Source organism: Prionailurus bengalensis, chromosome C1 (genome assembly GCF_016509475.1).
Source record: "Prionailurus bengalensis isolate Pbe53 chromosome C1, Fcat_Pben_1.1_paternal_pri, whole genome shotgun sequence".
Classification (NCBI taxonomy): domain Eukaryota; kingdom Metazoa; phylum Chordata; class Mammalia; order Carnivora; family Felidae; genus Prionailurus; species Prionailurus bengalensis.
In genome coordinates this window covers 59,283,670-59,299,758 of record NC_057345.1, presented here as the reverse complement: position 1 = coordinate 59,299,758, position 16,089 = coordinate 59,283,670, and the positions used below count along the sequence as shown (strand labels likewise).

The 16,089-nt window shown below is 35.9% G+C and overlaps 1 protein-coding gene across 1 annotated transcript in view; it reads left to right on the top strand.

The window, feature by feature from the left end:
* NEGR1 (neuronal growth regulator 1) overlaps positions 1-15,859 on the top strand; it is an 841,588-nt gene extending 825,729 nt beyond the window's left edge. Inside the window, exon 7 of the mRNA XM_043575275.1 lies at positions 11,997-15,859. Within this exon, the coding sequence (XP_043431210.1) occupies positions 11,997-12,121 (125 nt within the window). The 3' untranslated portion in view covers positions 12,122-15,859. The remainder of the gene's footprint in view (positions 1-11,996) is intronic.
* Positions 15,860-16,089: the final 230 nt, after the last annotated feature.

Below are 16,089 nucleotides of genomic sequence, written 5' to 3'. Positions count from 1 at the left end.
ATCCTTAAAAATCTGTATGAATCCTGATTGCAAAATGTGTTCAGTGCCAGGATCACTATGCAAATGTTTTGATCTTTTTTCTTTTCATCTTTCGTGGGACCATTTTTGGACTAAAATTCCCCAACATCTGACTTTTGCATGCACACATCCAAGTTCCTTTCATAATAATTGTATTTCCCATTTTCCCACCCTACAAGTTGGATCACCTTAGGCAGAAAATGTAGGCAGAAAAGGCAGGCTGGAGCTTTGAGAAAAGACCATTTCAAGGTTGTAGGGAGAGGAGTATTTTACAGTTGAAATCATAATAAAAATATAAGAACCATGAGTGCTTTTAAATATTTAAAAAATACAATAGGAGACAGAACTTTCATTAAGCAATGTTGCTGGTATAGCAGAAACCAGAATGATAATAATGTAAAACAGTGGGTAATATTCCTGGGATAAAACCTATGAGGGAAAAAAATCTGATTTAATTAAGATTTTAAGACCCCTTTTACATTATGAAGGGTATGTGCCTGCTGACAATATAATTAATGCAGACTTCATAAAAGTGATGCAACTGAGTTATCAAGAGCCAAGAAGAGTGTAGGCAAACAGGATGATTATTTACTTTCAATCAATTTATTTATCTAAAACTAATTTATGGTACACCTACTAAGTGCAAAGCACTATACACTGTGGGAGGATATTAAATTGCCCTAGGCACAGTATTTATAACCTGTTGTTCTTCTCTTCTTCATACAAGAGTGCCATCTTTGTGTGGGTCCTCCCAAAATGAGCTGCTCACTAATAGGTGATTATTTTGGAAAGGAATTTTAAGCACACTGGTAGGAGATTGGAACAAGTTAAACAGAGAAAGAGGGAAAGTCAGTCCAAGAATGTGTTATTGAGCTGGTCCCTGCTATGGGTCACTAAGCTCCATCCCACTGGGACCCCTGCGAGGAACCATGTGGAATATATCTCACAATTGTTTGCCCTGCATGCAGCTGGTTGTCATAGCAGCAGCTAAAGTAAAAAGGCGATGAGAGGATGGAAGGCAAGATACAAAAGGTGTGGGAAACAAATGTATTTTGCAAATTTATCTCATGTGGAGATAAAAAGAGCAGTTATTTATTAAGCCCTTATTATATGCAGTCATTGTGCTAGCCACTGGGGAAAAGGAAAAGAGAAGTATAGAAAGATGAAAAATTCAAGGTCCCTGTTCTTTAGGAATTCATAGTTTAGACAAGGAGGCGAGTCAGTAAGTAAGGCCATGACAGAGGAGTTTGAACTGCAGTGGAGAAGTATGTCATATGGAGGCTGAAAACTTGGGAGGAAGTGGAAGAAGATGATTCCAAGTAGAAGAAACATTGTCTGTAAGCCAGGGGGTTAGGGTGTGGTTTATTCAGAACACTGTGATCTACTTAGAGCAATTAGATAATAAGACTGTATCCCAGCACACAAAATAGTTTATCATGCATAATCAGCGCTCACTATGTATTTATAGGTACTCAAGCATTACTTGCTTAATGAATAAATTTTCTGATCCACGTTCTTAGAGCTGTCCTTTCAAGGAGCATATTGTTGGCATGGTTGTGATTGTTTCAAGTGGATAGGATTTTGAGGTACACATAGCCTTATTCCACCAACTGGATATTTCTTCTTGGGCCAAAGTAAAGGACTTACATTGGCCCTTCTTATACATATACTAATACATCTTAAAAGCTGCTGTTCAATGAACACTTAAATGAGCACTGTGCTAAGCATTTTACTTAGCTCATTTACTTATTGCAACCCTACCAGGAAGACAAAACCAAGGCATAGAGGTGCAAAGCTAATACACGGTGTGCTTGATTGTTACCAATACTGTCTCCGTCTATAACTAGCACATTTAACTAGAAGTCACAGACAAGAGCAGTTCTTCAACAGTTCTCTTGGAGTGTATAACTCCATATGTTTATGGAATAGTGTCTTCAGGGACATCTGAGAATAGGAGCTTCTTCGCTTCAATAAAATAGAACCAATCTTCCTCCACAGTGGTAGTCGATGTTTCCAAATCCCGAATTCTTGACTGCTGATAATTCCTTCCCTATAGTCCTTCTTTCTCTCTCTTGAGCTTTGCTGCAAAACCTCATTAAACTGCAGAAATTAAAACAATTCATCTATAGTTACCTGCAATAAATATTTTGACAGTGCCAATCACTTAATCAAATGCTGTAATACAAAAGTAATTTAAATATGATCCTTGTTTTCAAGAGATTGAGGCTCTATTGAAGATGATGAACAGGAGACTGATAAAGTAGAGGTAAAAGCAAATTGGCTATTGAAGAAAAGAGGAATTGGCAGATTAATTCCAAGTAGAGTTAGGTAGCAATTCAGGGAGGCTACATGGAAATGGAAGCACAGAGAATCAGCATACCGCAGTTCTAGTCCTATTTTTACCTCTGACTTAACCACATCATTCATCTCCACCAGCCTCATCTCCTCGTGCATACCACTCTCAATGCCCCTTAGAGTTCTGGCAGTTCTAACCTATGAGTAGAATGCGTGTGAGATGGGCACTGAAAGCTGGGTACCGTTTTAACACAAAGAAATGCAAAACCCATCCCAGATGAAGGCAGAGCATGAGCAAATACACAAATGCAACACAGGCCTGGGCATGTCCTACACGAAGGGCCCTTCCTGCCTAGTGTGACTAGTGCAGTCCATGTGAGACAGCAGCCAGGGTAGGACCAGAAAGGTAGCTTTGGGAAAGTTTACAGAGGGTCTTGAATTCTATACAAAGCCATTTGGATTTAATAAGGTTTTTTAAATAGCCGAAATATAAAGGCAATGATTAGAGAATCATTGAGAATAATTGAAAATCAATCTGGAGCATAACAAGTGGAACAATTTAAGTAAATCAGAACTACAGGGCCAGATAATCTCTGGCCTTTATTGCACTTGAAAAGCTAAGAAAAAAAATTGGAAGGTAAATGTAATATTCCAAAAAATGAAAAAGATAATCAAACTTTATGAAATTCTTGATCTTTAATGCTGAAAGAACAATTGTAGAGTAACAGAAGAGAAGCTGCTTTAGGATAACGTTCCTAACATAAAAGATAAAATAAAACTTAATAAATAAGACAATTTGATCATTATAGTTCCAAGTTTTAACACTTATATAAAAACTTAAACAAAGTTACACCCACACAACCACACGTATAAAATCTTAAAAGCTCATTCAACTTGCAAAAATGTTTACCAGTTTGCAATTCCTCCCATTTTTTCCCGCATTAGCACATTGATGATACAGCTGATGGCAGTGACTATTAGTGACCTTAAGAACACAGCTGGGTTTCTATTTTTATTTCTGTAAAACCCTTTTCTTCAACTAAATGATGCCTTAAAGGCCTAAACTAAAATCTATGCAGTCAAGGCAATTTGTATTGTATGTTTGTGTATATATTTCACACAACAAAGCCAGCTTTTGAAACACGTGTATACACTCCCACACACATATGCACACATACTCCAAAATCTGTGATGATACTTCTATAGAAACCTGTTTTCAAACCAACCTGGAATGAATGACTGGACTTTGCCCAAGCTCAAAGAAGCATTTAGGGCTATACAAAATTACCTCTATTGACAACATACTTCAAAACAGAGTTACTATAGATTCATGTAAATCACTTCTGGTCTGCTAAAAAAAGAGTAAACTAAAACATCCACACATTTAGGAGATATTGATGAATAATTCAGGCTTTGAAACTTTTTTTCAATGACTCTGAAGGACAGAAAAAAGACTGTGGAATTTGTTTTTATTTGGGTGATTGCTTACTTATTCTCCTTAGCTCAAATTAGAGGTAATAGTCTTGGATAGTTTCATCTGGCTATTTGCAGATAAAAGTATTTATCTACAAATAGGCAGATTTCTGAATATGGGTAATAACAGAGACAAACATATGTTTAAAATTCCTAATGCAGTTGATGCTGAGTAAATAGGATTGTATACTGTGAACTTTGGCAAAATGGCTATTCAGCAAACAGGAAAGGATTCAAGGATGGTGGTCTGCCAGAGAAATAGCTTAGTAGTTGCTGAGAACAAGCTGGCAGGGAAATACCATGAGTCAGAAAGAGAAAGGAATCATGTGATTTCTCTAGCCAGTCTCCTCATTGTTCATAACATAAAATAAAGATACTTTTTAAAAATTTTCTTTAATTTATTTTGAGAGAGAGAGGGAGGGGCAGAGAGAGAGGGGGAGAGAATCCCAAGCAGGCTCTGCACTGTCATTGCAGAGCCTGATGTGGGACTCAAACTCACAAACCATGAGATCATGGCCTGAGCTGAAATCAAGAGTCAGATGCTTGACTGACTGAACCACCCAGGTGCCGCTAAAATAAAGATACTCTCTGTGAAATAATTATTTTATATTTTTATGTTTGCAAAGGCTCTATCTGTAAAAGATGTTTGAACTTCCTGAAGATAGGCATTCAGTTTTTGATCAAATGAAAAATGAAAGTCTAAAATGCGAGAATAAATATCTAAATATAGATTTTCTGTACCCTTAGGTTTTGATTTTGAAAAAAAATGAACCAATGTGAACTTGTTAGACCAATTCTTTCTAAGAAAGATAAAATAGAAGTCTGATAGGCAGGAATTCGAAGCCGTTTACCAACTCCTAATTTCTCTCCTTAAATAAAAGTGAAGCTCACTGTGCTAGAGGCTCATAAATTAAACCCTACTCTACCGTCCCGAAAGCTGTGTGAAAAGTGGGGTATGTTATGTGTCCCTCTCTTTACTCTTGGAAACAGTCTATGGCAAAATAAAGGTGTGTTGAGTAAAAAAGAATCCAACAATCTATACATTGTTAGCTCTACTACATACATCATCACTATGCTACTCAGGTATCCCTTAACTCTAGAGCCTCAGGGAAGATTTTGGAGGATCTACAGTACAGGAGCATGGAATAGCCACACAAAGAAAGCCTACCTGTGGAAATCAGTGTGCCCTGTGTGTGAGATAGTGCACGAGAAGACAGGGCTTCTCTTTGCTGTGTCTTTAACACAACACATTCAATCTTAAGACCTGGACCACTTGACTGCACAAGAAATAGTGCAGAAAGGAATAATGAGATGATGTCACCTGTGCTGAGACTTGCCTGCTTCTTCCAGACACTACAGTCCAAAGTTGCACATTCTATGGTAAAACATATTCCATTCTAGTTCTCTTTTCCTCCCCCATCTCCACCCAGTGTTCAGGCAGAGTTAAGTGATTGAAGAAATTGGGGTATGATCTGAATCTGGATACCCTCTCCACTTGCTGATAGTGTTAAGGGGTGGATATTGCTAATGAGAGGATTAAAATGTCTTTTGAGCTAATGCCTCCCACAGTATGCAATGAAACAGGTACCCTGCCTTTTTGGAGAGAATCAATGATGCATAATTTCTCAGTGAACTAATGTGCAATCTATTTTGAATCCACATTAATCACTCTCTTTTCTATGAAATCTAATTTAGGTGTAAATCATTCACTTCCCAGGTATAGGCTTCCTCAGTAAAATGTAAGTTGAGGCCAGCTTTTTTATGGAAGCAGAGTTAATGTAGCTGAAGTAACTGTACCTAAGATTTCAGCAAGAATCTTAAAAATACGACTCAAAGTTAGTTTAGTTAAAGCTTGAGTAATTTAAGGAAATTGCCTAGGCAAGTAATTGGTATTATACCAAAACTAAATATTTCACAGTTACATTTGCTTTTGCCTAAAAATAAAAACTGGAGCAATACAAGGGAAAACTGCCAAGACTGAAAATAATATGCAGCAGCTGTAAGTAATTGGGAATGATAATCATAATTAGACAAGATGTAAGATGTGTGTTAAAACCCAGATTGGATCTTCCTGTTGACAACTGGGAGAAATCCCAGAGGCTTGGACTGTACACCTAGCCCAGGCACTTCTGCTTCCTACCTGAGAGCCCCAGCAAAACCCAACTGGGTGTTAGATCAGCCAGGAAACCACTCTCTAAAGGCCATGCATCATATTGGGGGGAGAGGTGGGAAGAGCTCGTACTCCCTGTCTTCAAGGAGCTGGCAAACCAGAGGAAACTGAACAATTACCTAGCAGTAAATAGCATTAAATAAAAGTCCTTCAAAAGAAACCAAAATAATGAAGAGAATAAATGTTTTTGTGGGATAAAATGGAGGACAGCTTTGTAAGATCAGAGAAACATTAATTTAAGCAAGTGTAGATTAAAAATGAAGTAAAATATTCATACTGTATACTATATACCATATATAGTATACATATATATAGTATACTATACATATATATACTATATATAATATATTTATGTACTATCAGTTAAAAAGGAACTATTTCTGAAATCAGGTATAAATGGATTACTAAAAATTCATAGGGAGATTCAGGGGGCCTCATGGAGTAAAAGGTATTTTAGGTATCTAAGGATGAGTAGGACTTTTAAGGTAGGGGGAGAAGGGGACAGGAAGGAAGACCATTTAAACTTAATGATATGGCATATGCAAATGACAAGAAATGAAAATACTCTGTGTGTTCAGAAAATGGTTCGTGTGACTGGAGCTAGGAGTATATACGAGTCTGGATAAGTTGACTAGAACCAGGTAACAGAGGTCCCTGAATGCTGAGCTACAGAGTTTTGGCTTTCCTCAGGAGGCAATGGAGACCCCTGATGGTCTGGGATTAACATAGACCTCTACTCTTGCCTCCACTAGTATCATCTATTTTCCACGCAATAGCCAAGCGATTATTTAAAAATGTCAGCTAGCCTCCTCTGCTCAAAACTCTCATGTGGATTCCCATATCACTCAGAATGAAATCAAAATTCTCAGCGTAGCCCAACTACACCTCTGATCATATGCCCTAGCCCTCCTAATTTTATTTAGGATGAGTAGCAGTTTAATATTCACAGGAAACTAAAAACATGGCAGAGAATATACAACAGATCTGACCATGTCAGAGACACCACTGGATGTCTCCTAACTAAAAAATTCAGGACTCTATTGGGGGGACATGGGTTCATCTACACTTCCTGTTGTTTGCTGCAAAACGATAGTGCTAGAAAGTTGGATGGATGCTCCTCCCCCTTATAATCAGCCTCATGATCTATCTTCTGCTCAAATGCTGAAGAGAGGTATTCTGACTCTGTACAGGTCTTAGACAGTAATAAGTCTAAAAGTAGGGAGAGAAGAAAGGCAGTTACACACAAATGATGAAAGACAATATTCTTCTGAAAAAAGAAGTCAAGATCTTGTGTTCCTTTATGTGCTTATGGTAAAAGGATGGGAAATAGATACAAACCTTATCATCATTCAACAAATATTTATTGAACACCTACTAAATATCAGACTCTGTTCTGTACCAATGAAAAAAATTACATATAATAAATCTTGGCTTGAAGACATTCTTAGTCTAATGGGGAAAGATAGATATGTAAGTATGATATCAAATATGATGTCAAATTGATTTGGCATGTGGGACTTTATAAAAACTTTACTCTTTCTGTTTTTATTATTTTTTTTTAATTTTATTTATTTTTGAGAGAGAGAGAGAGAGAGCACATGAGCTGCGGGGTGGGGCAGAGAGAAAGAAGGAGACACAGAATCCAAAGCAGGTTCCAGGCTCTGAGCTGTCAGCACAGAACCTGACACCAGGCTTGAACTCACGAGCCATGAGATCATGACCTGAGCCAAAGTGGGGCATTTAACAGACTGAGCCACCCAGGCGCCCCAAACTTTCCTCTTTTTAAAGCATATGATATTTGAACTGACTCTTCAAGCTGATTTCTAATAGTGAAGCTATTTTCTTTAATTTCTTAACATTTTCTATAATTTCTCAAGTAAATGATTGATATTTAACATGCCAAACAAATCTAATTGGCCCCAATAATACTGAGACTCCTAACTTTAGTACCATTAGCCTAGTACTTTGAATCACTCAACAAGTCACACATACACACACACACACACACACACACAAATACATAATAAATAGTTAATGGGACTAAGGTTATACAATAATAGGATACCCCAAGTAAAAGGACTATATGCCACCATTTTTAAAAGTGAGATACACTAACACGTGCATATCATTGCATTTTGTAAAAAAAACCCTGTATTTGTATCTGCTCGGACTACTTACCTGCCATGACTCCTTGTGGAGCCTTCCCATGTTTGTTTATTATATAGGATATAAGTATGTATATCCTAATGTTCTATATGTGCCTTTTTATTTATACCTCCAACTATAATAAAACTTTTCCTAAGAGAGGAGATTGAGTTTTATTTGCCTCTGCCTGTGTTCAATACCTAGCACATGAAAGATGCTCAATATATACTTAAGGGGTACAAATTATGTACATGACTTAGCATTAGGTATGTAATCAAAAATTCCCTTGACTAACTTTACTCTTTGTTTTTTGGCTTACTGATTATCAATAGCTAGTCTACAGTCCATTTCCTGTAATAATTGCAGGCTAATGATGCAGCAAAAGGCTCCTCCTTTATTTTAGGACTAATAGAAGGACTAATAGGACAACTAAAGAGTACAATGGAAAAATACATACTCTGTTATAATATTTAATTTTAAATATATCATTGACATACTTTTGTCATGTCTAAGGCAGTAGGAGGCTGAGTGGAAGATAAAGGCACACTGGGGGGAAAGATAGGGTATATGGAATTAAGCAGCAAAAGGACCATCCTATCTTATTAGCTATTGTATTCCCAGTGCCCAGTACCTAATCCAATAAATTTGGGCTGAATGAATGAAAGATGATATATTGTAGATTCTCTGGCCTATAAGCAAGTGGCTTCTTCAGAAGAGATTCCGTTTTGTAGGAGAGAACTACTCCTTTTAATTCCGGCCCATTCATTTATTAAATTGAATCATTCATTCAAAAGACATCTCTTCAGCATCTACTTTGCCACTCTCTGTACATGGAAACAAAAAGATAAATAAAACATGACCTAGGAGAGTTCACAGTCTGGTTAGAAAAATAGATATGTATGTGAACATTGACAATGTAGTATGATAGCTGTATAAAAAGGGATATTATGGTGGCATGATGTCACAGTAAGGTAATCTGTTCAGCGTGTTGTTAAAGGAGAGGGGATTCAGGAAAGATTGCTCCCAAAATGCACTTTAAAGGATGGATAAGGAGTTTTCAGGATTCTTTCTACTTTACCCCCTTGATGTACTATTTAATTTGTCATGACAATAAAAATTTTATCTTTGTTTTGTATGCTTGGCTTTTAAGATCTATTTCTTATTTATGAAATCATTTTATATGCTTTGCTTATTATTAGTCCTTTACTATAATACCGGTTTTATTGCACTTGAGATTCTTTAAAAACAACAGCAAAATAACTCTTAAATAGCTGTCATTGAGAAGGTAACAGACCAATTAAATATTTATTTATGTTTTAAAAAACAAAACACCTTTCCAGGTCTTGAACAAGAGGAAATAATTTAAGGAGTTTCATGGTTTTAAATTAGACTTCTTATATATCAAAACTTCAAAAGCTATGTGCTCAACAATAGGCTTATTTTCTTCATCATCTTCTCATTTTTTTTAAAACTCACTTATGATGCAAATAGAAGCATTAAATAGTGGATTTTGCTCCATGTTTACTAAAGAGGAGTAATCTTAGACCTTGAACTTTATTCACCTGGAATCAACAATTGTACTGTCAAGAAAACTTCCCCCTGCAAAGGTCAATGCAGCTCTCATCCCCTTTTAATTTCTTAGAGATACAAACAAAACAATTTATTCTTCTTGTAATATGGAAATATAGTCACTGGTGAAAGTTCTATTAAAAACAACCTGCTGTTAATTCAAACTCATTGTGACTAAAACTGCTTCTGGATTTGAGTTATGGTTTTGGGGATGAAATAGTATATTTTTTTATTACATGGTTCACTTTCTACTAGGAAACATTGCTTGAAATCCGGGTTTCATTAAGAGAGGGTAGTTAAAAGTATGTTGGTGGGGTTTTTTATTATTACTATTATTTTTATTATGACAAATGAGGATCGGTCTCAAGCAAAGCTGAGCATGCCTACAACATTCCATTTCTGGAACACAGTATAATTCACATTCAAAGAGGCTACAGTTCTCTTGTGAAATGCAGTGAAATTCATTCAGTAGACTCCCACCATATTCTAAGCTTCAGTGACTCTCTAGGTGAAATCTCTCAGTGAGAATTCAACATGACTGTTAGCCAAGTACTACATAAGCTTCTCTGAGTATGAAACTGTGATCTTTCCAATGTATAAAAGTAATCACACGATTCAACAGCTCCAAATTCTTTAAAATCTCCATCACTATAAAAAAACTAAATCGGGGCGCCTGGGTGGCATAGTTGGTTAAGTATCTGACTCTTGATCTCGGCTCAGGTCATGACCTTGCAGTTTGTGAGTTCAAGGCCCACATCAGGCTTTGCTGATGGCGCAGAGGCTGCTTGGGATCTGTCTCTCCTCTCTCTCTCTCCTTCTCTCTGCCCCTCCCCCACTTGTGCATTCTCTCTCTCTCTCTCTCTCTCTTTCTCCCTCCCTCAAAATAAATAAATAAACTTAAAAAAAAAACCTGTTATTTTTCTTATAGTTAAGGTTATGCTCTATCTGCCTAGAGTTCCAGTTTCAATTCCCTCTACTCCAAGCCTCAAACTTCATGGTCCAGCAAGACTAATCTACTAGAATATATGTCCTGCTCTCCCCTTTACTCATACCTTTGAATAAATTGTTTCCTCTACCCAAATGACTGTCCCCTTTGGTAAAACTCTGTTAAATCATCCCTCCCTTGCCTGGGAAGATTTAGATACAAAATTTTCTGTGTTGCTCCAGTGTATACATGCAAATCTAATATTCCTTGGAATATATTATGATTGTTTGAATTTTTTTTCACCTATCCCCCCCCCAAAAAATTTTTCCAACTTTTAGTACAAGTATTTGACCAATAAAAAAGATCCACAAAAAAAAAAAATATATATATATATATAGTATCATTTATATGTGAAATCTAAAAAGCTAAACTTGTAAAAACAGAGCAGAATGGTGACCAGAGGCTGGGGTAGGGGAATCGGGGATATGTTGTCTAAAGGTACATACAGACTTAGAACTAGTAGATAAATGGACTCCTGGAGAACTAATGCACAGCATAGTGATTATAGACAACATTACTGTATTATAATCTTCAAAGTTGCTAAGAGACTAGATTTTAATTGTTTCCATTACAAAAGAGAAATGATAATTATGTGATATGATAGAGTTGTTAGCTGATGCTGTGGTGGTGATCATATTGCAATTCATAAATGTATCAAATCAACACTGTTGTGCACCTTAAACTTACACAATGCCAATTATAGATATCAATAAAAATAAATGTTAAAAAAATATATGCATGGGGCACCTGGGTGGTTCAGTCAGTTGAGCGTTCCACTTCGGCTCAGGTCATGATCTCAACAGTTTGTGAGTTTGAGCCTCGCGTCAGACTCTGTGCTGACAGCTCAGAGCCTGGAGCCTGCTTTGGATTCTGTGTCTCCCTGTCTCTTGGCTCCTCCCCTGCTCTCTCTCTGTCTCTCAATAATAAATAAATGCTAAAAAAAATAAATATATATATATATATATGCATGAACTACATATTATCCACCAATACAAATATTTACAGTACAAAAAAAGGAATAATAATGCTAGCCACTGTTTATTAAGTACTTAGCCTGTGTCCAGCCCAGTGCGATGTGCTGTATGTTCTTCATCTCCAATTCTCACGGCAGCCCTGCCAGGTGGATTATATTATTTGTCTCTTGCCCTTGAGAAAACTCAAGCTCAGAGAAGTTAGTTGCATAGGCCACACATTGTCATATAGCAGAACCAGATGTGAACTTAAGTCTATCTACTCCAATGCCAGTGCTCTCCCCAGTACACCCAGCTGCCTTTTGATTATTGTTAAGATCCTAAAAGACACAAATTAGATTTTGATTTAATCTTTTCCATTTCTTTCCAGCTCCAAGTACAGCCCAGTATGGAATTACCGGGAGCGCTGACGTTCTTTTCTCCTGCTGGTACCTTGTGTTGACACTGTCCTCTTTCACCAGCATATTCTACCTGAAGAATGCCATTCTACAATAAATTTAAAGACCCATAAAAGGCTTTTAAGGATTCTCTGAAAGTGCTGATGGCTGGATCCAATCTGGTACAGTTTGTTAAAAGCAGCGTGGGATATAATCAGCAGTGCTTACATGGGGATGATCGCCTTCTGTAGAATTGCTCATTATGTAAATACTTTAATTCTACTCTTTTTTTGATTAGCTACATTACCTTGTGAAGCAGTACACATTGTCCTTTTTTTAAGACGTGAAAGCTCTGAAATTACTTTTAGAGGATATTAATTGTGATTTCATGTTTGTAATCTACAACTTTTCAAAAGCATTCAGTCATGGTCTGCTAGGTTGCAGGCTGTAGTTTACAAAAACGAATATTGCAGTGATTATGTGATTCTTTAAGGCTGCAATACAAGCATTCATTTCCCTGTTTCAATAGGAGTCAATCCACATTGACAAAGATGCATTTTTTTCCTTTTTTGATAAAAAAGCAAATAATATTGCCTTCGGATCATTTCTTCAAAATATAACTAACACATATCTAGATTTTTCTGCTCGCATGATATTCAGGTTTCAGGAATGAGCCTTGTAATATAACTGGCTGTGCAGCTCTGCTTCTCTTCCCTGTAAGTTCAGCATGGGTGTGCCTTCATAAAATAATAATTTGCTCTTTGTCTCCACCTAATAAAAATGTTTTGCCACATCCTATAATTTGAAAGCAAAAATAAACCATAATGATAAAGCTAAACTATATCCTATCTCTAAAGAATGAAGGAGCTGTCAGACTGTAAAAATCTCTTCCCTCCTTGCCAGTGGGGTGTGAGAATTTTGCCCCACCTAAACTCAGTTTTGCGATGAAAAACAATTTCATTAACGTAGTACAGGTCAATCTATTACCGTGTGAATCCTTTGGTTACAGTTGAATGTTGAATCCACTCTGGGAAATAATTCCCTTTAAAATGACAGCAAAGTCCATCCAAGGGATTGCTCAGCAATACAGCATCTTTTCCTTTCACTACTCCAAGCCAAAATCTTTAAGATGGTTGTCAGAAAGAACACAAAGTCCGATCACCTAACATGACGTGAGTTGGTGAACACGCCAAAGTCATTTGGTTCCGTGGCAGGTAAGTTGGTGTGATAGATGCGTGCTCCCGCACCCGGGCATTTCGCACATCTTCCACCTGAAAACATCACTCAGCTGAGAGCTTGGAATGCATGTTATATAAAAGAAAATGTTCCAAAATATATAATAACAAGTATTCCATGCTGGCATGCAGCAGATCAATCCCTGAAATAACTAGTTCTGCAATAAAATCTTTCTCTGTAGCAATGTCAGTTCAAAAACATAAGGTCAAAACACAAACAATGACAAAATGACCATGCTTTATGTCTTCTTACATGATATGTGTAAGACATGATCAAATGAAGACAAGACACCCGTTTTTAGAATATCTTAAGATATATTAGTTATTAAGTTATCATGAATAGTTCATTGTTTCCACCATAAAGAATGAAAACTACATTTTTTAAGGAAAATGGTGTTATTTTAAGGAGTATTATATTACAAGAGTATTTCCATGGTTTTACTCTTTACTAAAGAAAGACCATAACCTTGAAAGCCATTTTACAAGTTTGATGAACTTACCAATTTCACTACATAGGGGGATTTCTGCAAATAGTCTCCTTTTGCAAGTCATATTAACAATTAAAAAAACTCACTAATAGTTAGATACGAGATATTTCATGGAGGTTGTACATACTTAACATACCTAATATTTTGCCCCGAAATAAATGGCTTGAAAATCATGATTTTTTTTTTGAGTAAAGCTTAGCCCCGAAGTACGCCATAAATCTATTTTAATTAGAAAAATGAATCCTACATGAGGAGGCATAAATATACAGTGTTTCCACAAAATGGCAATAATATGGCATTGTGCTATTAAATTTACTCACTGTAATTATTCATTACATTATTTTGACTGATGTATTAAAAACTTTTTTAACACACATGGCATTTTAATTTTGATAATTATTTATTTGCTTTTTAAAAATATTCTTTGTGAAATTGGTGAGTAAACTACAATTTTTTTTTGTATTGCAGCTTTAAAGTGGCACACTCCATAAAAATCTACTTACTAGAAATAGTGGTGCTACCACAAAAGTGTTAACCATCAGTACCATTGTTTGGGAGAAAGAAACAGATCAAGAATGCATATTATACAGTGACCGCTTTCCTAGAGTTAAAAATACCTCCTCTTTGTAAGGTTTGTAGGGTAAATGTGAGGTAAATCGAGGTATAAACTATGGATGAACCAAATAATTAGTTCAAAGTGTTGTCATGATTCCGAATTTGTGGAGTCTGGTGTTTTTCCCATAGAATGTGACAGAAGTACAGTCATAGCTCAGTAGCTATATGTATTTGCCTTTATGTTAGAAGAGAATTTCTTGAGTGACATTTTAAATAGAGGAGGTATTCACTATGTTTTTCTGTATCACAGCAGCATTCCTAGTCTTTAGGCCCCTGAACAGAGTGAAACCATGAGTATTTATGAGTTCAATATTGTTCAAATAAGGCTACAGTATTTGCTTTTTTGTGTGAATGTATTGCATATAATGTTCAAGTAGATGATTTTACATTTATAGACATATGAAATGTCTGATTACTCCATTTTATCAGTCCTGACTGTACAAGATTGTTGCAATTTCAGAATAGCGGTTTTATGAAATTGATTTATCTTTTGATCTATAACAATTTTGCTAGCTATTCATTTCAGCGTTATATTTCCACAAGTTACATTTGTGGGACTCCTTTTGTTGCCCCTAAAGTTTTTGGTTTTTTTAAGGAAAGAAAAATAAAGAGCAGTTGAGAAAAGAGACTGCAAAGAAAAGAGTGGAGGTAAGGAGAGAGGGAAGAAAAAAAAGGAGGAAGGAAGGAGGAAATGAAGGAAGGAAGGGAGAAAATAAGGGAGAGAGGGAAGAAGAATACTAGGGTAGTTGACTTAATTCATTTGCATTTTTGGTTTAACTGCAAGTGCTGTAATTATGTTTTACAATGATCCCATTCGAAACATAAGTCCTGTGACACCATTAAGTTTCTATTATGCAGCAATTATATAATGAAAAGTACTGCCCAAATTATAGGATTGTGTTTTTTTGGAAACACTAAAAGATTCGAAAGAGAATGTCAAACTTAAAACCACTTTTGGGGGTGTTTAAAACTTAACTGAAAAATTAATGCTTCATCATAACATTTAAGCTATATCTAGAAAGTAGACTGGAGAACTGAGAAAATTACCCAGGTAATTCAGGACAAAAAAAAAAACACAACTATATATATATATATATATATATATATATATACCCCAATGTGTGAACTCAGAGAAGTCTGAGAAATTTATCAAAGCCAATCATCTATATTGATCAAATTTACTGAGTAATTGTTAATTTATCCATTGTACTTAGCTTTGTGACAGCCAAAAGTTACCTATTTAATCTTTTCAATAAAAATTGTTTTTTGAAATTCAGAAATGATTTAAAAAGAGGTCAGGTTTTTAACTATTTATTGAAGTATGTGGATGTACAGTATTTCAATAGATATGAATATGAATAAATGGTATGCCTTAAGATCCTTTGAATATGTATTTACTTTAAAGACTGGAAAAAGCCCTTCCTGTCTTTTAGTAAAACATCCATATTTCATAATCTGATGTAAAATATGTTGTACTGTTTCCAATAGGTGAATATAAAGTCAGTTTATCAATTAAAATACGTATTTGACTCATTTAAAACTCTATTCGTTTAAGAGAAAAAAGGAAGAAATAATAATTTAACATATTTCTGCTATTCCCTTCTTTATTTTCTGCTGCATTCACTGTACCATAGTCACATCTTTCAGGAACTCCAAAGCAATACAGGGTGAAAACATTAGATGCTACAATTTCAAAGGGCTGCACGTATAGCCTGTCTTTCTGTTGCTGAATCCCAAAAGGTTTTGCA